Genomic DNA, 22,361 nt, shown 5'->3' on the forward strand with positions numbered 1-22,361 from the left:
GGAAGCCGGAACCGAAAAGATCTCCTTGGCCATTGATGCAAGGATGGGAAAATCTTTCTCGTGTGATCCCCACCAATCTAGGACGTCGATTTGTTGGGGAACGGGACCTCCTTCTTCCTCATTGAATGAAAAGTGTGAGTCAAAATATAAATCTAACTCACTTACCGAATTTGCCGTCCTTCCTCCGCTGTTGAAGCCGTATAGGTCCGCCAATTGGGATTGGGCGTCGGGGTCATCAACTTGGAAGAAGCCAAAGTTATGTGTTTGGCGGGGGGTCTAGGTCTCACTTGGTGGGTACTGTTGTACTTGGCTTCGTAATCGTGAAAGAGAGCCCGCAAGTCGAACTCAAAACTTCTTTGCAGGGTTGGGAGGTGGGGGAGGTTTATTTGGAATGTTTGGGCTAGGTTTATGTAGTTGTCGTCGTCCTCGTCATTCGATTGCAAAGCTCGGAGTGGTTCAAGATCAATAGAAGTCAAATTGTTGTAATAAAATTCTAAAATTTTTAAAGTACCAACTAGTTTCCATTTTGGATCCAAAACTTTTGCAAGCAAAAAAACCGTTGGGATCTCATTGAAATACTTGAGCCATTTTTCAACCATGTAATATAAAACACACATTAATTCAAGATTATTTGCGGAATTTTTCATTGCAGTTTTAAAACCAAGTGATATGTACATGCAATGTTCTAAAACACGAACGGATGTGCAATAATAAACACCCGATAACTCAACGGTGGCATTTCTAAAACCTTTGAATAATTTAAATAAACTCATGCTTTGATCCCAACAAGAAGAGGTTAGATATAAATCATCAACATGGAAAGTTCTATAAAAATCAACCAAATATTCTATATGCTCTAATGTAGAATGCAACATATCATATGTAGAGTTCCATCTAGTAGATAAGTCTAAAGTAAAAGTTGTGTACCTTATTTTCGTCGAGTGACAATACTTCTTCCACGCCTTGCCAATTTGAGGCTTCCAGTGGATCAAGGATACAGCTGTTGTAATAGGTTGAATATGTCCTTGCCATAAAGACAAAGCATCTTGTACACATAAGTTTAAAATATGACAAATACATCGTTGGTGAAAATACTTACCACTTATCACCGGGGAGCAAGCTGCAATTAAATCGGGTATACTTGCAGTGTTGGCGGTTGCATTATCAAAACCAACCGAAAATATATTAGAACTTACTTGCGCTCGAAGAGCGGCTCGCCTTCCCACTTCCTCCGCAACTTGTGCTCTAGTAGGGGCACGTCGACGACGAGTATCACTTTGATCTTGGGCAATTCCCTTGCCCCGATCACCACCACGACGAGATGAAGACATGATATTTATGGAAATTGAAAGTAAAGAATAGAGAGTAGTGTGATTGTGTGAATATGATAACGTGAACAACGTGAGTAAATTATGAGCGCAAATAAAGTAAACAACTTGAGAGAATGAGAATGGAGAATAGAGAAATTGAGATTGAGAAGAGAAATTCTTATTAACACAAGAATTGGGTGAGTAGAAATGAAGAGGAGGGGGGTATTTATAGGGGAAAATTGTGATTAAATTTTAAAAAAAAATCAAAATTTCAAAATTTTGAAAATCCAGTGGAACTGCCGATTTTATGTTGAAATCGTCGGTTTTTCGGTGGAAACCGCCGGTTTCGTCAACGGTTTTCTGACGAAAATCGGCGGTTTCTGAACCGGTTTCTGAAAAGGCTAGGGTAGGTCGGAAGTAGCCTGAAAAGTTGTCGGGAACCGCCAAACCGCCGGTTCTGGTGAAACCGCCGGTTACGGTTCGTCAAAAAATGAAACCTAAACCGGCCAGGCGGAACCGGCGGTTCCGGTCACGGTTCGAACCGCTGCCAACGGTTCCGGTTCCGGTTCCGGTTCCGGTTCGGAACGGCCGGTGACGGTTCCGGGCCTGTTCGTCCGGTTCGGTTCGGTTTGGGGACCTCTACTCACAGCCATTCCCTAGTCCGGAAACACAATTCTCGGCCCCTCCTTAAACCTAAGGTTCTCAAATTTCGGGTGGCTACCGGCCTTACCCGGTGGACGACCAAGATGCCCCCGATGGGCGATACGGGTAGGCACCCGAACCCGGATCGGGAGGGAGCGGCGACACTCACACTCCTCCTACTCCTACTCCTACTCCTCGTGGTGTTCGTGCTCAGGGTCGTGGCAGTGACAGTCATCACGTCCGCACCCCGTACACTCCGGCGGATCCGGAGGTTGGCACGAACCAAAGTGGGGATAGGTTTTGGTGGCGCGTCTCTCGTCGGTACAATGAAAACTGACCGGATGGAACCATCGAGCGCAATGAGAGTATGGTGCGCAATGTCATCTTCAGAGCCAACGAAAAAATTTAAAAGTTCAGGGGTATTAACTCCAGGAAGAGCGGTCGGCGGGGAGCGGCAGGAGCGAGCTCGACATCATCAGTGCCACCATGGCGACCTACCAATCCCAACATTACAAACCATTCAAGTACCTCAGCGCTTGGCAGGAGGTGCGTGTGTATCTAAATTATAAGGGAGGCGTATCATCCTCTTCCAGCTCCTCCAAGAAACGGTCGAGGTCGGTATCCCTATTCGACGCCGGTGAGGATGAGGTGGCTAGCCAGCTTACCGGAGCTAACTTGGGTAGCCCCAACGCCGGCCGCAAGGAAGGAAACAGGCGACGGCCAACCGCCGTCGCGCCGCTCCTGCTCCCGCTCCCTTTGTGCCACCTCAACCCCCCACCAACTCGTTGTGGACTCTCTTGGCTCAACTCAATATGGCCGAGACATCTCACATGTCTCCCGAGCAACTTGAAGCGCATCGGGCAATGATACGAGGTCTCCGACAAACATTGGGGATAGGGACGGAGAACTAGTCTTCCACATGGGTATTTTTTAACCTTTAATTATGTAATTTTTAATTTGTAGGATTTTAATTATGTATTTTTTATTTTTTAGGATTTTAAGTTTGTAATTTTTATTTTTTAGGATTTTAAGTTTGTAATTTTAATTTTTTAGAATTTAATTATGTAATTTTTATATTTTTAAATTTTTTAATAATAGTTCGAGTATTTTTAATGTATTTTTATATTGTAGAAATGTTTTTAGTAATTGAACTATTTAAATTAAATAATTGAACATGAATGCGAGTGTTGTGCTATTGGAGAATAGCATGAAGTAAAAAATTAATAAAAGTGGGTCCGGGCCCACATCCATGCTCTTTGGCAAGAGCATGAATGGGAATGCTCTAATATTATTACATCACTGATTCCTTTAATTTGTAGATCTGGACACAACTTATATAACTATATAAACCTTCATGTACTTCTACTATAATAAATTTAATTTTTTTTTTAATTATCATCCATTTTAAAAACTTATACTCTTATGTTCCATACAAATAAATCACTGTTTTGCATGGATTTTAATACACAATTAATAAAATAAAAAAAATAGAATGAAAAAGTGATTAAAATATTACTAATGAAGAAATTAGAAGTTGATCTTTTTATAAGACAACTCAAAATATCGGAAATGGTACTTATGGGATTATATGAGTATAATACTATAAATAATAAAAGTATTCCATTAAAAATTACTCCCTCCGTACGCGAATAAATGTATCATTTTTTACCCGCTTGAGTTTTAAAAAAGAGTGAACTATAAAAACAGTCATGGACTATGCGTTTATCTCGCCCTTAGTCCCTGGACTTTCAAAATATCCACAGACAACCATGGACTAAGCGTTTATCTCGAAAATGGTCATTTTCACTATTTTCGGTCGAAAATACCCTTTTGGGGGGTTTGGGCAATTTTGTCTTTTTACACTTTTAACATTTTAAATCTGATATTATTTCAATGATGTACTAAATCTGATATTATTTCCAAATTATCATTCTTCTTCCCTTTTACTATCCTTCACTTTGTTTCTTTATTTCAATATTAGATTTAATTTTATAAAATTAAAATTAAAATTTAAATTTTTAAATATCAATAAATTTTATTAATTATTAAAATTACTATTAAATAACAAATTAATAGTTTTAATCAATATTTGATAGTGTCTAATATTTAATCAATAAAGTACGACGACGCCTTAGTTTTAATCAATATTTAATAGTTTTAAACATAAATATATCATATAACACGATTTATTCTGAAATAAATATGCATCCAATGTAAGACTAATATAATTTTTATTAATTAATTTGAAAAAAATCAAAATTAACTAGAAAAATTTAACAAAAATTCTCCTATATCAATTTTTTAGTAGTATCAAATTTTTAGTCAACTTCATAATATTTAATCACAAGCAATTATAACAACCGAACAAAGGCTAAATAGAATAGCTCTTAGTTTTCCATCATGATTAATCTGTACTTCTTCAATTCAGTTGAATATTAAATAACAAAAATTAATAGTTTTAATCAATATTTATAGTGTCCATGAATTAATAGTTTTAATTAAAAAAATTTATTGATATTTAAAAATCGAAATTTAAAATTTAATTTTATAAAATTAAATCTAATATTGAAACAAAGTGAAGGATGACAAAAGGGAAGAAGAATGATAATGTTGAAATAATATTATATTTAGTACATCACTAAAATAATATCAGATTTAAAATGTTAAAAGTGTAAAAAGACCAAATAGCCCAAACCACCCCAAAACCCCCAAAAGGGTATTTTCGACCGAAAACAATGAAAATGACCATTTTCGAGATAAACGTTTAGTCCAGGGTTGTCTGGGGATATTTTGAAAGTCCATGGACTAAGGGCGAGATAAACGCATAGTCCAGAGACTGTTTTTGTAGTTCACTTTTTTAAAAATTGTTTGACTTAATAAAATAAAGTGGTAGAAAATATTAATGGAATGTGGATTCCTACTTTTATATATTGATTTTATAATAAAATGTGAATGCGATGAATTAGTGGAACGTATGGTCCGATTACTAAAAATAGTAAAAGTGAAATGAGACATTCATTAGCGGACGGACGAAAATAGTAAAATGAGACATTTAATGGCTAGCGGATGAAATATTCCATAAATATAAAGTGTATTGGTAACCACCACTACCCTCATTGTGTAAATCTTATAACCTTCAAAATGATTCAATTTGTGATTGAATTTCTGATCTTCAAATAACCAATGAGCCTGTAATTTGCTTTTATCAAATTATATAACGACATTTATATTTTAACCTAGCCAACCTGTTTACCAATTAGGTCTGGCTAAGCTGAGCTTAAATATATACTCATATTCAGTGGCGGATCCAGGAACTAAATATCATGGGGTCGAACGAAATAATAATAGTACTGTTTAAAATAATTATTTAAATTATTATTTTTATAAATATATATTTTAATTTATATAATTATTCTGAGTACCGATAGTATGCAAACAACATGTATAATTTTTTGGGGATATTGGCTCCTAATATTACAAAAAATTTCAAAAATTTATTTTTTCCACGAACTTTGAACTTGACATATTATAATATCACAAATTTAAATAGTTGTCGAATTTTTCTCACCGGCGACAAAATCTAATTACTCCTACATTAAAATGAGATGAATAACCAATCTGGCATCTAGAGATTTTGTAATCACACACCACTATTATTTTTAAGTGGTAATCATATCTTATGTGGTGTAATAACAAATGAAATGAAGCCGGGTTTTTTAGTTGGTGGAAAAAATTCAACAACTATTTAAATTTGTGATAGTATATGCCAAGTTTAATATTTGTAGAAAAAACAAATTTTTGGGAAATTTCAAAATACTTTGGTACCAATATCCCAAATTTTTTTTGTAACATCCTAAGTTTTACAAATGTAAAAATAATTTGAATTTGAATATGAATATGAATATTAATATTGAAAATTTTAATTATAAAATCAAAATTAGAAGAAATTAAGAAGTATTTATTTTATATTTATTGAAGTATGTGTTTAAGTTAAATAAAATGATATATTGATATATAAAAAATAAATTTAACCTTAAATAAAATTATTAGATGAGACATATTTTCTAAAGAACTAATACAAATAAAGAAAGAAAAATTCAAAGCCTATTTTACAATCAAATACACATAATTCAAGATATTTAATCTAGTAGTAGGAGCATTAATTTTAATCAAATACACGTAATTCTATATGCTATAGTATTCAATTATAGCTTGCTAGGAGTAAATAATAATACAGGGAATAGAAATCAATAATGAGCAGAAAGACATTTTGTATTCACCATCTTCAACTTGTCTCCTCAACCACTGCGCAAAACCAATTTCCGTTTCACTTTCTCAAACCTCTCCATCTCTTCATTCTCGACAACCGCCTCCCACTGCCTCACTTCTTTTCTCTATGCTAGTCTCCTCATAATCTCACTGCGTTGGGTCGGAGGCTGATGAAAGGAGCTTTCCAGCGGAACTCCGAGGCCGATGGTGGGGTCGGCCGACCCCGCCCGACCCCACCTGGATCCGCCGATGCTCATATTCATTAATGAAAAATAATTTTATTTGTAAACGATACTCCACATGTTTTAAGTATGAGAGAAAAATAAAAATAAAAAAATAAAATTTGAGTGAAAAATTAAATTTTCATAAATATGAGACTAATTTAAATGGACTAACCAAAATAAAATAGATGAAGTACAAAAAAAGTCCAAATGGACCTGCGTCAAGTTCAACCCAGAGCAGGAGCGGCCCACTTAATATATGCGGAGTAAAAAATGAAAGACAAAAAAAAAAGAAATTCCGTGGTAGGGTTTAGGCGATTCGCAACGCTGTCACTTATCCGTCCCTTAAATTAATATTCATGGGCTCCACTGTACTTTTTTTACTCCATCTCTTAACAAAGGGACGGAACCTGTAACCCTCCATCTCTTATCCGTCCCTTAACCGCCCTTAAATTACTATTCATTCAATTACATTTTTTATTTTTATTTCCAACAAATTCAATTAATAAAAACACATTTCATTAAAAATAAAATAAAATAAAATTACAACATAAAATAAAAATACAACTTAGAATTTAAAAAAACACATAATTAAAATCCTAAAAAAATAAAAATTACATCATTTAAAATACAATTTTGTAAAAAATAAAAAAAATACTCCGTCGGCGAATCATCCCCCGAAGGCGGTGGAGATGCACTGAAGCCTCCCGAAGGCGGAATACCAAGTTGTCTTGCCATAAACTCAATTCCGGCAAGGTAGACTAGGTATTGGGGACACGTCATGCTGGAAGTGTCCGCCATTGTGGCGGTCATGTACATGGACATTAGAAAGTTCGAGGGTGTCCCTGAGCCCGAGTCCGCCTGGCTTGATTCGGCTCGGCCCCTCCTCCCTCTAGCCGCCTTCGCCGCATTTCTCCCTTGCGGCCGACGGCGCCCACGGGAGGACCCCCGACAACGTTTGTCGTGCCCTCAACCTCCTGCGAGGTAAACTCTTGTGCGGCGCTGCCCGAACCGCCCTCACTAGACGAGTATTGGCCACCCGCCGTGTGCTTCGTGCGCTTCGAGGTCGAGCCCGAGCTGGACTGGACACCGCCAGCCCACCTTTCCTCGTCTTTGACGACCTCCTAAACATCGACATATTTGAATTGTTTGGCGGTGTCGTCGTAGTAGACTCGCAAAGCCGACCTCAGAATGTCGGCTCCCGTGGCTCCGCTTTGGTAATGAGCCGCTTCACTCTTGTAGATGACGCAGAATTTTTTGACCTCTCTTTCGACTCGGTCAAAGTGAACCCGAAGCATCTTATATGTGCGGCAGCGGGACCCCTTCGGCTTAATCTCGTGGTAGGCCCGGTGACCTTTTCCTAGAAGCACATCCGGGGCTGTTGATTCCCGACGATGGAATCGTACGAGACGCTGATCCAGGCATTGTACACCGCCAGCGTTTCTTTGGGGCTATACGGTTGCCGGCCTAGATCCTCCTCCTTGTCCGCCTCCGCCCTGGAGCTTCCACCGCCTCGGACTTCTCCCCCGCCTCGGACTCCTCCACCGTCTCGGCTTCCTCCACCCCCTCGGCCTTCTTCCGGAGTGGGTTCAACGGAATAATCCTCCCGAATCTGGGATAATCCCTGCGAATACCTCGGGGCGGAGGGACGGGCGTATGCATCCACATCAAAATGGGATGGTTGGTATCCCCGGCGTTGACGAACCCTGGGTGCCCGGCGTCGACGAACCGGATCCATCACCAAGGACATTGTACATGCCCCCCAGTCGCCGAACGCGTTGATGTCGAACCAGCTGGAGCCGCCACCGCCAGAGTTTCCGTCGCCGGATATTTTGTGATGAGAGGTTAGATGAAAATTGGAGAGGAAATGAAGATGATTTGGGAATAATAGATGTGTATTTGAGTGAAATGATGATCAATTAGGAGTATTTACAGAGTAAAAAAAATAAAAAAAATAAAATAAAATAAAAAAGGAAAAAACGGTAATATTACCGTTTTTCATTTATTATTATTATTATTATTATTATTATTATTATTATTTTTTTTTTATTCAAATTTTTTTAAAAAAATATATTTATTGCGTCAGCGTGACGATCCCACTCGCGGGCAGGCGAGTGGGCGCCACGTCGCCTCGGCGCGTGGCGAGACGTCTCGCCATTCGTCCCGACGGGACGGAACGCGGAGCGGGCTGGGGACGAGACGGGGCGCTGCAACGCGTCACGCCGCCATCTCGTCCCTTAGTGACGGAATACGGGCCACCGCGTGACGCGTTGCGGGTGGCCTTAACACAACCTTGTTGCCATCCCTGAGGTTTTACGTAAAACCGCAGTCGGCATTTGAATTGCGCCACAACAATGGCTTTTTGGGGTATACACTCAATCAATTCTTTATCTTTTTAGTGCCATCCTTTAAATTGTTAACACTTTATTTAGGGTGTCCACAATGGTGGCCTTCAAAGGTCACCATTTGTGGCCCGGCCACCAATTGTGGCTCCCATGTGGCCTTTGTAATGGCAAATGTAAAAAAGTCAATGCAAATTCAAAGGGCCACCAAATGTGGCCCTCTAAAATGTTATTTTTTTTTTTTGCTTTTTTTTAATGTTATTTTTTAATTTAATTTAATGTTATTAAATTTTAGTAGATTAATAATTTGGATAATAAAAACAATTTAATAAAGAGAGAAGTAGAGACAAATTTTCGTCGTACTATTAATATGGGAAAATTCTACAACGAAAATATTTTAAAAACACAACATAATAATAAAAAGAAAAAAACGTCACCGCTTCCTACTCGGTGGCGTCATCGGAATCCGGCACATCATCTTCACCTCCTCCACCGCGGTCGACACCGGCCCCACTACCGCTTGCTTCGCCCGTTGCCATACCCCGGGGAATTACCATCTCCACCTTGCATTTTTTGTAGTGTTTGAGAGTGTAAAATAAAGGGATTTGAAGTGTAGAATGAAGTGAAAAAATGGAAGTGAGAGTGTATATTTATAACAAAATTTTGAAAATTAAAAAAAAAAAAAAACTAATTTCCGCGGCCCAGTCGCGATTCGCGCCGCTTGCAATTGGATGGCCGCGGCTCACACGGCTCAGCCGCGTGAAGGCCGCGGCCGTGGCTCAGCCAAGCTTCTCGCCTCACCGCCCCGGCTCTCGGCCTTTGCAATGGGGGGCCGCGGCTCCCCCATTGTGGACACTCTTAGAGCATTATAGACAATCTACTATTCTTCACGCTTGACAGATTTGTCTTTTTTGGACAATCAGGGATTGAAGTAAAACCAGGAGAACCGTACATTTTGTCTGATGAGGAGAGAGGAAGGCTTCATGTGACTCAGGTTTGTCGATTTTGAATTTGGCATTAGTTTTACCTATCTACTGTATTTGTTTTTGCAGAAAACGTGTTTAATATTTTACTGTTTAGTTTCATATGTTCAAATTTCATGGTGCAAGAAGAGTATTCAGTTTGAAACTGTGAGTTTAGTCATTGTTTGATTTGTTTACAGGCCACATTAGGTTCAGGGGCATCGACTAAGAAGAGCATTTTACAGTGTGAAGTGGGAGATAAAAAGCCAATTTACCTGTGCTCCTTGTTGCCCGATAGACTGGAGACATGCCCGTTGAACCTCGAGTTTGAGGAAGACGAAAAAGTTACCTTCTCGATCATTGGTCCTCAGAGTGTGCATCTCTGTGGTTTCTTTTATGGTGATGAATCTGATGATGAGGATGAATCTGATGAAGATGGTTATGGATGGTATCCTTTTAGTGTTGTAGCTAAATTAATTGAACTCCATATATTTGGTGGTATTACTATAATATCGTATTTGGCTCCTTTCTTGCTTTGCAATGAAACAAGCTAGTTAGGTTGTCCGAGGAAAAGGAAGTAGCATTATTTGGTCTACTTTTGCATTCTGTTTTCTTTAACTTGTGAAGCAATCTCTATGAGGGTGATGCAATGGGGATTGGTTGTGAAGATGAGGTAGGTTTTGACTATGATTCTGAAAATGAGGACTATTCTGAGGATGACCTCTGCTGCGAGTACCCCCAGTCACCTGTTCGCAACAGTGGAGGTATTTTTTTTATAGAATATTGCTCTTGGTCAGATTATATTTAGTTTGACAATTAAGAATGGTTATTTGTTCATAATAATCAGACATAGACGTACCTAGCGGCTGAATTGCGTTTCTGAGCAAGGATGTTTACATAACAACAATATTTTAGATAGGTCGTCATAGTGCTTAGAGTTTAATGATGTTTCAGTATTGAGCTGTCGTATATAGCTCGAATGGAGTTAAAGTTGAAACAATTCAACTGTAACTATAAGAATTTTGGGCTAGGATGGCTGCTTGAGCTCGCCCCAGCTCCCTACCTAGTTGGGGTTAAGTGCATGTGGGGGGTGGGGATGTTGGACCAAGTTAATTCGTTCCCCCTTGTAGAAATGTGTATATTCAGAGAAATGTTTTAAGGCGGCTAATATTATTTGCATGAGAATTTCAAGGGCCATTTAACATTTTCATGTTGAAGGTGCTCCATACACAACTGAGTTTTCCATACTGTTTGATCTTAAAAGTTCACCCTACGGGTTTAACTTTTAAGGGAAGAAGTTTTGCCTTTGACGGCCGAATGCATATGTCTTGAAATTGCTACTTAAGTCTGGAATTCCTGATCTTGTTTCACTGATAATGCTGATATTTATTTTCTACTCCCTCTGTTCCCCATAATTTGTCACCATTTATAATAGAAAGTGGGTTGAAAAATTTAGTGGCATGTGGGTCTTACTTTTATATATTAGTTTTATAAAAAAATATGAGTGAGAATGATTTAGTGGAATGTGAGGACCACTATAAAAAATGGTAAAAGTGAAAAGTGACAAATTTTTAGGGACGGACGAAAATAGAAATAAGTGACAGGGACGGAGGGAGGGAGTATGTAAGATTATCTCAGTTTACACTTTACTGATTTTTCTTCTGTTTTCTGTTAATCGTGACAGTGAAAATTGAAGAGAGAGTGGATGAAGGAAAGCCCAGTGATGAGAATGGCATATCTAAAAGAGGGAACATCATTTTAGGTCAACGAACTTTGCCAAAGTATCATTTTAGGTCCGTGAACTTTGAAAATCTTATTTTAGGTCCGTGAACTTTGAGTTAGTATCATTTTAGGTCCTTTTTACTATTTCCAAGTTTTTTGGGACAAAAATACCCTAAATACCTTAAAATATATATATTTTTAATAAATTTATCATATACTCATATTTTTTATAAATATCTTTACAATATATTTTTGACAAATTTTCTAAATATAATTTGACCTTAAATATTATCACTTAATTTTGTGACATGCAAGTAAAATTGCTTCTTCAATTTTTTATATTAATTTTTTTTAAAATTGAATAAAGAACTTTTCTTTAATAATAAAAAAATTGAATAAAGATCTTTTTATAAATATCTTTACAATATATTTTTGACAAATTTTCTAAATATAATTTGACCTTCAATATTATAATTTAATTTTGTGACATGCAAGAAAAGATCTTTATTCAATTTTTTTTTATTAGAGAAAAGTTATTTATTCAACATTAAAAAAAATAAGATAAAAAATTGAAGAAGCAATTTTACTTGCATGTCACAAAATTAAGTGATAATATTTAAGGTCAAATTATATTTAGAAAATTTGTCAAAAATATATTGTAAAGATATTTATAAAAAAAATATGAGTATATGATAAATTTATTAAAAATATATACATTTAATGTATTGAGGGTATTTTCGTCCAAAAAAACTTGGAAATAGTAAAAAGGACCTAAAATGATACTAACTCAAAGTTCACGGACCTAAAATAAGATTTTCAAAGTTTACGGACCTAAAATGATACTTTGTCAAAGTTCGTAGACCTAAAATGATGTTCCCTCTATCTAAAAAAGCGAAGAAGAAGAAGAAGAAAACTGTTGGAAATGAAAACGTCAACAGCCAGACTGTTCCTAAGGCTGGAACTAGTGTTTCCGTCCTTGAAAGTGAAGATGAAGATGGTTTTCCTGTACATGCATGTGATAAAAAATCTGAAGCAAACCTAGAAAAAACTGCACATGAAAGTAGTCCTAAGAAATCCCAGAACAAGATTGAAAAAGCTGATGCTAACTTGAAAAGAAAGAGTGGTGCTGGAGACCAAGATGAACAACCTGCAAGGTAGAGTATATTTCAAGCTACTTCATTAGCTGAACTTGTGAATCTACTACTGATTAGGATTCAGAAGGTTTTCATTTGAGGACATTTTAAAAAGTTTTTTTTATAAGTTTATCTGCTTTTGCTATTTGCAGCGAAATTGAACCACACAGTTCTTCTGCCCAACCTGACACCACCCAAACTAAAAAACAAAACAAGAACAAGAAGAAAAAGGTAGTAGAGAAATTAGACAGTTCCCTGGAAAATAGAAAACAAAGCAAAGTCCAAGAAAATGCACAGATTCCGAGTGCAGGAAAAGTAGTAGATAAAAATGAAACTGAGTTGGAGAAACAAGAGAATGGAGGAGCATCGAAATCACTACAAGTGAGGACATTCTCGAATGGTCTGGTAATTGAGGAGTTGGCAATGGGTAGGCCTAATGGAAAAAGAGCTTCTCCAGGGAAAAAGGTGAATTGACAACTTTTTTCTGATCTTCTTGAAAATGAGTTTGCACCTAAATATGCAAATGCTGTTCATTGGGAGTGCCAATTGTTGTGTGTTTAAAGACACTCTGATATGTTGTCGTATGCTGGTTAGTGTCCATTACATTGGCAAGCTGCAGAAAAATGGAAAAATCTTTGATTCAAACGTCAGAAAATTTGTTAGTATTGGCCTAGTTATTAAGGGATGGGATGTTGGTGTAAATGGTAACTATTGCTAAGTTAATGAATGCATGATTTTGGAACTATTTACCTGTTTCTATTATGTAATGAATTAAATTTATTTGAATGAGCACGCATGCGCGTTGGGGACAAAAGGAGACTTACAATCCCTCCAGCTATGGGGTATGATATCTTCTTCCATATTTATATTGAATGATGGTACTAAAAATGGAAGGTTTGGTGACTGCTGCAAATTAGATTTTTATAGAACTTCTTGTTAATAGCTAAACTTTGTAACTTGGAGTATAAGAAGATTTAACACAAAACCCATACTTTAGCCCTTCCCCCACCATTGTAAAGTGGCCTAAAAAGTGAAAAATTAAAATTTATGAGAATAGATACAGGATGAATACTTCTATGTGCTTGAATTCATAGTGCCACCATACTTGGACATATAGATAATGACAAGAAAGAAGTCTGAGTGAGGCACAGTTTTAGAATTAGGAGGTTGTTTGTGTAGCTAACTGTAGTTGCATAACAATAGAATCTTTAATTATTACTGTATTTGTTATAATATGCAGCTATGGTCCCAAAGGATGTCCTCCAGCAATACCTCACAACTCCTGGCTGGTGTTTGATGTGGAGCTGGTAGATGCCAACTAAGCAACTCTACCTTGTAACATTAATTTTTGTGCACCACCATATCATTAAATTTTATTCTTTCACCTATGTCTTGTATTTATGGTGTATCCCAAGATTTGTATTGGCTGCTAAGAGTGGCACTGGCAGTATTCCAGAGGGCCAAACTTATTTTGCGAATGATATTTTGAATTTAGGGATTAATTTTGAATAATAATCTATTTCTTGGCATTGGCAGGGATCATGAGTGGATCTTCAGTATTTCACATTCATATCTTATGCATTAGTTAGAAGTTATACAGCTATCCATTCTTATGACTAAAAGTTGCAAGAATTTTCGTAAAACTTCAATTTGTTTGTCAGGCTGCTAATTTATGCCAATTTTTATGTTTTATGGCCATCATGCATCCATTCAATTTTTGCGCCACCTAACAATGAGTTGTTTCCTTATGATTTTTTTCTTTATTTTTATTATCTCATTGACTCCCAAATGTCAACTGTACTATCCAAATATAAAAAAAATCACTTCGAACCAATCATCAGATAACCTAACATTATAATTCAAATTAATCCATGAACTTTAGAGTCGATCTAAAGTTTTGATTGAACTTGGGCTAGTAATTTTGTGATTCTTCCCACATTACCATGTTTCAATAATGATTAATGAATGTTGCATCAACGGTGTTCATATCTAGATCCAAGACTCCACTTTCATTACATGGATTTACTTGACAATATGGAATTAATTTATAGAGTCAAAAACTAAAATTATACTCCCTCCGTCTCATCATAGATGTCACACTTTCCTTTTTAATTTGTTTCATAAAAGATGTCACATTTCCTTGTATAGAAAAAACTCCCTCTCACATTAATATAAATATACTACATTTTCTCTCTCCACCTAACACACAAAGCAACATCACACTTTCCTTTTTAATTTGTTTCATAAAAGATGTCACATTTCCTTTTATAGAAAAAACTCCCTCTCACATTAATATAAATATACTACATTTTCTCTCTCCACCTAGCACACAAAGCAACATCTCCTAAAATCTTGTGTTATTCTTTAAGTGTGACATCTATTATGGGATGGAGGGAGTACTAGTAAGAATTTTAATTCTGCATAGGCATCGAGAAAATAGCCATATGGGTTGTTCAGCACACTTTGATTAATCTATTACATAATCAATCAAATTTAGTTAGAGGGGAAGCTCCAAATTGGTCAATAATTAATAAAATTGGATAGCTTTCACACCACACCTCATCTAATCCTAAACCTTTGCAAAAAAAAAAAGCAGCTTCCTCAACACATTTTTCTTCAAACCAAAAGCCTTTATAAACCCCAGAACCATTCCCACTCTCTCCCACCAAAAGATCACAAACAATCATCAATCTTCACCTTCTCTAATCAAATACACCAATTATTAAATCATTCTTGATATTTCCATTAGGAATATAAAAATGGTGGTTTGGATGATTGAGCTGATAAGCCTAGCTGCTTCGAATTCCCTTGCTGTTTTCTGTTTTTGCAATGTGTTAATCGCGATTCTTGTTGTTGGCGGCTCAAAAACAAGCTCAGAGTCTGATGAAATTACGAGGCATAGTCCTACCATTGTTTGCCTCAACCAAAGCTCAGATGAGAAAGAATCGTCTGTGAGCATTGACATGGTTTACAGCCAAAACGAAGATGAAGAAGAGCAAGAAGAAGAAGAAGATGAGTTGAGAAAAAGAGTGGAAGAGTTCATCGAGAAAACCAACAGAGGTTGGGAGGCAGAAAAGAGGATTAGATATACAGCTACTTTGATCCAATGACATCAATCTCTCTGTTTTCGCAATTCTTCTTTACTCTGTTTTTGCATCAACAAATCAAATGATTTTGGAGTATCGTTTCAATGATTTTTTTTATTACCTGCCAGCTAAGCACGTCAAAATATTGAAATTTTGATGATAAATAAAAGGTGGATAAGTATAACTATATTTTGAACATTTTTTACATAAACATTTTTACCTTATTATTACTACTAAACAATATGTGTCGTGCTTAGTGTATAGTCTTGTTTAATTAATTGATTTATTATGTGTGTATATTGTTGATTTGATTTGTGTGTTTTGAATTAATGACATAGTTGAATTATAAAAATGATAGTAGTAAAATTTAAGAAAGGTCTTATTATTATAAAATTTTTTGGATGTCACATTAGATATAATTTCACCCAAATTAACACAATCGCAATTAAGAAAACGAACAAAAATTTGAAACAATCTAAAAAAAGGATTAGTTTTCATAGGAGGAAAGAAGTAGAGATTATTAGTAAGAATGCATCGTCAGAAGATGCTTATTGATGGATTAGCTTTAATCAATTTTGGATTGGATTCATATGGACCACAGAAAATGTAGCATTGCACACACACTTATTTATGAGTCTCATATTATATCTTTAAAGTAATCTCATGCAAATATTGTTTATCCTACTCCACCTCAGCACTAGTTCTACTTTTCTACCCCAATCTTATCTGCTAATCCAGACTTGGTTATTGACAAGTGTATATTTCAACTTTTACGAAAAGATAATGTCATAGTTTTTCATTTAGATCTTTATTATAAGGGAATGTATTAATTAAAAAAATTAAATAAATATCTAGTAAATTTACCCATACAATTTTTTAATCATAAGTGTTGCGCGTGCAAAGCAACTCATATTTATACATAAGCATGTGCAATGCAATGACCACACAAAATTCTACTTTTCTTGCCAATGTTTCAATTCTCAACAAATTTAAGCTTATATTGCATTTAACAGTAGTAATAATAATAAGAGTATAGTACTATTTTGGTTCTAAACATATGGTCGATTTATGATTTTGGTTCAAAAGGTTCACTTTTTTAAAATCGAGTCCAAAACAAATGAAAACGCTCTCGAATAGGTCCTTTTTTATGGTTTCCGTCAACTTTGACGGTCAACCGTCATTTAGCCCAATTTTGACCCGATTAGACTTAATATGAGATTATTAGTAGCTTAATATTATGTTAATTATTTTGCTAAATAATTCAATTTTTAATATTTTGAATATGAAAAGTCAATCTTCTAAAACTCACCTAAAATATTACTAAGTGAACATGCACCGTCACTCTCTCTCTTTTCTATCTTCTCTCTCGTCACTCTCCAAAGAACAAGAACCCTAGTTTAGGATTCCGACCAAGAATAGCCCGATTCCGACCGATTATTGTTGGTTTCCATGAGTTGGAAGTCGCCCTACCCTAACTCCCGTTCCAGCGACGGTCTCGTCGACGTGAAAAAAACATATGCGAGGAAGAGGAAGTCCAAATATAGACATCCGCCTGACACCGGAGATGGCCCGTCGGCTGATTCGTCGAAGCAAAACAAACAACGCAACGAACAAGTGCCGTCAGCGGCGTCGGGATTTGTGGGTTCTAACCCTAGCTCTCACGACGAAGAAGAAGCAAGGCGGATGCAGTATGGTTTTTGGGTGTTGATGGTGTTAAGGTTGATGCAGTGCCTTATGACGATATTTTTTTGTGGATGTAATTCGACACTAGTTGTGGTTGTTTTTTAGTTTTATTGGTGTTAAGATAGATGCAATACCTTATGACAATGTCTTTTTGGTAGTGTAAATGTTCAGGACCAATTCGAAGTAGAAAATTAATATGAAGGACTACTTTGTATTGTATTTTGTTGTCCATTTATTGGTTCAAGCTTCCCCCGCGACGGTTTGCTTTGGCCGGTGACAATACGGAGCGCCGCCGTCTTCTTACAGTAGCAGAAAGCGTAGCTAAATCGAAGGTCTCTGAAGTCACGAACGTTGTCGCTGTCGACGGAGTCCCGGCTGCACGTCGAACACCCCATGTTCGAAGGTGTTTGGTTGTTGCAGAGATGGAGAAAAAAAAAATTAGGGTTCTTGAGGGGGAGAAGGAGGGGGAGAAAGGGGGGAAGAAATTTGAATGAAATGAAGAGTTGGAAAAAACGATTATATTACCCAATTTTCAGAATTTTCATTTAACATATCAAATGTAAAATACAATAATAATAATAATAATAATAATAATAATAATAATAATAATAATAATAATAATTTAAATTAGCTACAGTAAACAAATTCAGCTAATCGGGTCAAAATTGGGCTAAATGACAGTTGACCGTCAAAGTTGACGGAAACCGTCAAAAAAGGACCTATTCGAGAGTGTTTTCGTATGTTTTGGACTCGATTTTTAAAAAAGATTGAATGTTTTGAACCAAAATCATAAATTGACCATATGTTTAGGACAAAAATAGTACTTTACTCTAATAATAAATGTGACAAGATAATTCAAGTCTGGACTACAAGTGATGATTCCAGTTTAATAATAATAACAATAATACATCAAAGTTGCACACAACAAAGGTAATCAATCCTACAACAGAATCCTTCTAATCCTAACTTCCTATGAAAAATTTAACAGACAAATCAAGCTCTACTTTGTAACAGGGGTCAGGACAGGTGAGCCTATAAAACTTCTACACCATATTTAAAAACCAAAGATGCAAATACAGTAAAACGCATACGCCATCAGGACGTTAAGTCATGGTTCTGCTCTCTGGATTCGTCACCGGTAAAAGATACATTATTACCAGGGTCAGCGATCTTCGAACCATGCATGGAGTTCACTGAGGAGAGGTTGTCGCCGTGGAAGGAAACAGATGTAGTCAGATTCGCCTTTGGCCCACCGTAGGGGGCTTCAGAAATAGGGTTAGCGGGGATAGCCCCAAATGATATTGTTTGCTCGTATTTCGGTTTCTTAGGCTTTTGCTCTGGCTGGGCGTGGGATCCACCACCAGGAACAAAGCTGCCAATCACAATCTGTTGGAACATTAGTAGCTTTAGAAAACAATGCCAGTTCTGGACTTGCATCCAAATTGTACGCAAAAGGATGTGTCTTCGCACTCAATTGTAGCTCGTTCACTTACCTGAACAGGGCTGCCTGCGACAAGCATGCCAGCTAGTCCTCCACCCAATACGCGCCCATCAGGGCCTGCCAGAGAGACGCTCAATCCACCTGATCTGCTTTTTGTCACTCCGTTATCACTAGGCATAAATGATCCCGTCAAAGAGAGGATTTCAAAATGACCCTGTAGAAAGCACGAAACTATAATTCAGTAATCCTTACAACTCAGATGTAAGTAACCAAATGGATTTAGGCCGTCCTTCAAACTGCATCACTTTATGTGTTTTATGAAGTTTGATCAGGAAAATGTACAACTGCTCAGAAGGCTCTCACCTCATAAGTTAAAGTACCACCAGAAGAATTCGGTTGACGTAGGGTGACATTTGAGATAGCACCATTTGCAGCCAGAAGGCAAATGGCTCGGGATACTTGTTGGGAAAAGGATATTATCTTCATCATGATATCCTGAAACGATAGGAAAAACTAAACATTAGAATCTTTGAACTCAGCAACGTACCAGAGCTAGAATGGCATAACTTGCAGTCAGTGTGAGAATCCAACTTTAAGCTGTATCATATACATAATTAAATATTGTTGTACAGCTACTTCAAATATCTTTTGGTTGATGATACAGTTACTCGACTCAATCAACCAAAATAGTGCTAACGGCTTAATATCAATGTTTAATGTGTTTCTTTATAGTTCAAAGGCTCAGGTACAAATTCACACTCAATGTATTTATGATTTTGCTTATTTGGGTATGTGGAATACACTCGTTCCATTAAAAATGTTTCAAATACAGCACTTAAATAATGAAACAATAGACCAGATCAAACATTTAGTGTCATAGGTTCAGCAACGTATTCCGGAGGGGCACAGCTGTTAAGCACAAAAAATGTGACAATGTAACAGGATATACATACTGTCCAAAAACTTTTAGATGGCTACTGTTGAACTAAAATGGAAATAGACACATATCAAAAGAAGACATGTGCTTTGAGTAAGTTAGAGAAACATATAACATCCGAACATAAATTTTAGTAAATTCCTCAGAATCTTCACCTGATTTCTCAAAACTAAATTTAATTGCTAGTATACCCCTTTCTCCAGTTCTACTACCACAGGTAGCTAATTCTGTGCATCAGAACTGACAATGCCATTTAGTTTTAATTTACATGGATATTATATGGAACCCTAAGTAACAGAAATTTGCCAATTTAGCAGAAGTATATGTTCAATATCAACAATAATTACAGCAACCATTCAAAAGAAAATACAGTAAAATAAAACCAAAACAAGGAAACAATTAGAAGTACCTCGCCAGAGTTAACAGTTATCATGTGGGGAGTAAAACATCCACCAACAGGGTATGCCATAGTACTACCTACAATAAATAAAAGAATTTACTTGAGTAAAATGCACAAATATTATAGATGATCAATATGGTTCAATAGTCTATAAGCCCAATTTTGGATATCACACAGAATCTCAGGAAACCGCTGATTATGCATCATATTTATTAGCTCAAGGGATGTCCCAAACACTGGCTCCTTCCAATTGAATCTGAAAAGTTTACATGGAAGCAGTAGTATGCATATTTTTTATTCAAGAACAAGTAAGAATAAATTTTGGAGTTATACAATGCAGCCTTCTTCATTATTAGCTCATTTTGCAGCAGGGTCCCAACTTAGAAAATAAACAAGAAACGATGGGAATAAATCATATTGAGATGTGTTTTGTAGTTAGACTTCTCCGCTTGCAAAAATCCTAACTCTTCTTAGACAGTATATACAGATCAGAATCTCAGTTAAGATCCACATATGTTACATCATCTCCTCATCATTATCATTTATTATTTCTTTCCATTTGTGCACACAGCAATTATTGAGTAAAAGACACAACCTCTGTCATGTCACATCAGATATAAAAAGACAACACCAGTAACAAGGATGATTCTCAACAATATTCCATTCCATTTTGCCCAGAGCATCAACCAGAACTGCCGCAATCCACATCCTCAAAGGGGTCCCAATTCTAAATTTGGATTCTTTAAATATGCTATTCAACTTTAACCCCCCAAAGAAAACATATGGAAAAAGCAAACACCACTAGATCTAACTACTCAACACTTTAACCAACAACAATCTCAGGCACCAATAGAAAAAAGTAAGCACAGCTACCTGCATTTGCAAAATCCAGCTTATGCTTCTTCTTGAAAGAGTCAACCGGCCGGCCTCCGCTCTGCTTCCAACCCGGATAATCTCCGGTGAGCGGAATCGAGGCTGATATCGGCATAGGAGACAATGCCACAATGGAGCCATCTGGCGCGTACTTCCTTGGCCTCCCTCTCTTCTTCTTCACATCCCCAGTGGATGCAGCCGCAGTTGGCGGAGGAGTGGCTGATCCAACAAAGTTGCTGGAATTTTCAACTCTTGGCTCAACACTGTAGCTTTGAGGGGTTTCATCACCTTTTACTGTGATGCCTGAACCATTTATCCCTTCTTTTTCCTCCATTCATATACTAACAAACTTAAACCCTTGAAAAACAATTCCAAAATGCTTAGCCCCTAATCACTAGATTAATAAAGATCAAATCTTTTTCACCTCAAACACTTGGACCAACAGAGAAAATCACATTCAAACACGAAATTCTTTGAAGAGTGAAGAATTGTACAAACACAAACATGACGCAGTCTGCTGAGACACTCTGTAAGTCTAGAAACAAAAATTAGGTTGTCTTAAAATCAGAGATCAACACAGTACAGCTGAACTCTACTGCTAGAAGAATCTGTTTTACTGCGCGTTTTTTTGTAAAATTACGTATGCATAATACAAGCCATTGCAGAGCAAGAACAGAGTTACAGAGATGAAATGGAAAAATTAAATTTTGATGTCAGAAAAAAGGAAAATTGTGACTGAAAAAAATTAGGGTTTTTGCAAGAAAAAGTAGATGAAGAAAATAAAGTTGGAGAAAATTAAGAAATAAAAGGGAATCAATTTTAATATATTGAAAAATTAATTAGGTAGGAAGCAATATTTAAATTGCAAAATTCAAAGTATTAATTATGGTTGAGAAAATGGTTTCAGGTCCGTCATGGAAATTTAATAAGTGACATTTAAAAAAATAACAAAGTTAACGAATTTGAATATAAAAATAAAGGTAATTTTGGGAAAATGATAAATATTTTGAATTTAAAAATGAGTGTTTAATTATTTAAAGCTGTAAAGTTAACGTTGGAGCCATTCAACTTTCAACTCTGACCTGTTCTTTGTCTTTTTTAGGTAAATAAAAGTCGACCAACTTATTACGAAATTCCTACCCTTGATTTTAGGGATAATTAACTTTTAATGTCACTGTATTTTTGGCTTTATTACGCCATATAAGTTCCCAGCTCATGTTTAGTGTGTTTTCCACCAAAATCCCTCCTTCTGAACTAATAAAAAAATGACAGGAAAACAAAGTAGATCAGTGTTCATATTTTCATGAAATTACCAGACACCCAGTTTGACTTTCTCGATT

General features: G+C 36.4%; 2 protein-coding genes across 2 annotated transcripts; one reads left to right on the plus strand and one right to left on the minus strand.

The window, feature by feature from the left end:
• Nucleotides 1-8,884: 8,884 nt before the first annotated feature.
• Nucleotides 8,885-14,136, plus strand: LOC121810381 (peptidyl-prolyl cis-trans isomerase FKBP53-like). Its single transcript, XM_042211166.1, has 10 exons — nt 8,885-8,900; nt 9,708-9,778; nt 9,947-10,194; nt 10,374-10,510; nt 11,431-11,573; nt 12,312-12,622; nt 12,754-13,065; nt 13,190-13,305; nt 13,392-13,443; nt 13,842-14,136. Exons 1-10 carry the CDS (start codon nt 8,885-8,887, stop codon nt 13,921-13,923), a joined length of 1,488 nt encoding a protein of 495 aa, XP_042067100.1. The 3' UTR covers nt 13,924-14,136.
• Nucleotides 14,137-18,224: 4,088 nt separating this feature from the next.
• LOC121742345 (AT-hook motif nuclear-localized protein 1-like) lies at nt 18,225-21,838 on the minus strand. The gene is made up of 5 exons (XM_042135460.1): nt 21,022-21,838; nt 20,158-20,225; nt 19,175-19,306; nt 18,864-19,025; nt 18,225-18,756 (listed from the first exon to the last, which is right to left on the minus strand). The coding sequence occupies exons 1-5, from the start codon at nt 21,353-21,355 to the stop codon at nt 18,466-18,468; spliced, it is 987 nt and encodes a 328-aa protein (XP_041991394.1). The 5' UTR covers nt 21,356-21,838; the 3' UTR covers nt 18,225-18,465.
• Between the last annotated feature and the right edge of the window lie 523 nt (nt 21,839-22,361).

Source organism: Salvia splendens, chromosome 7 (assembly GCF_004379255.2).
Source record: "Salvia splendens isolate huo1 chromosome 7, SspV2, whole genome shotgun sequence".
Taxonomy (NCBI): domain Eukaryota; kingdom Viridiplantae; phylum Streptophyta; class Magnoliopsida; order Lamiales; family Lamiaceae; genus Salvia; species Salvia splendens.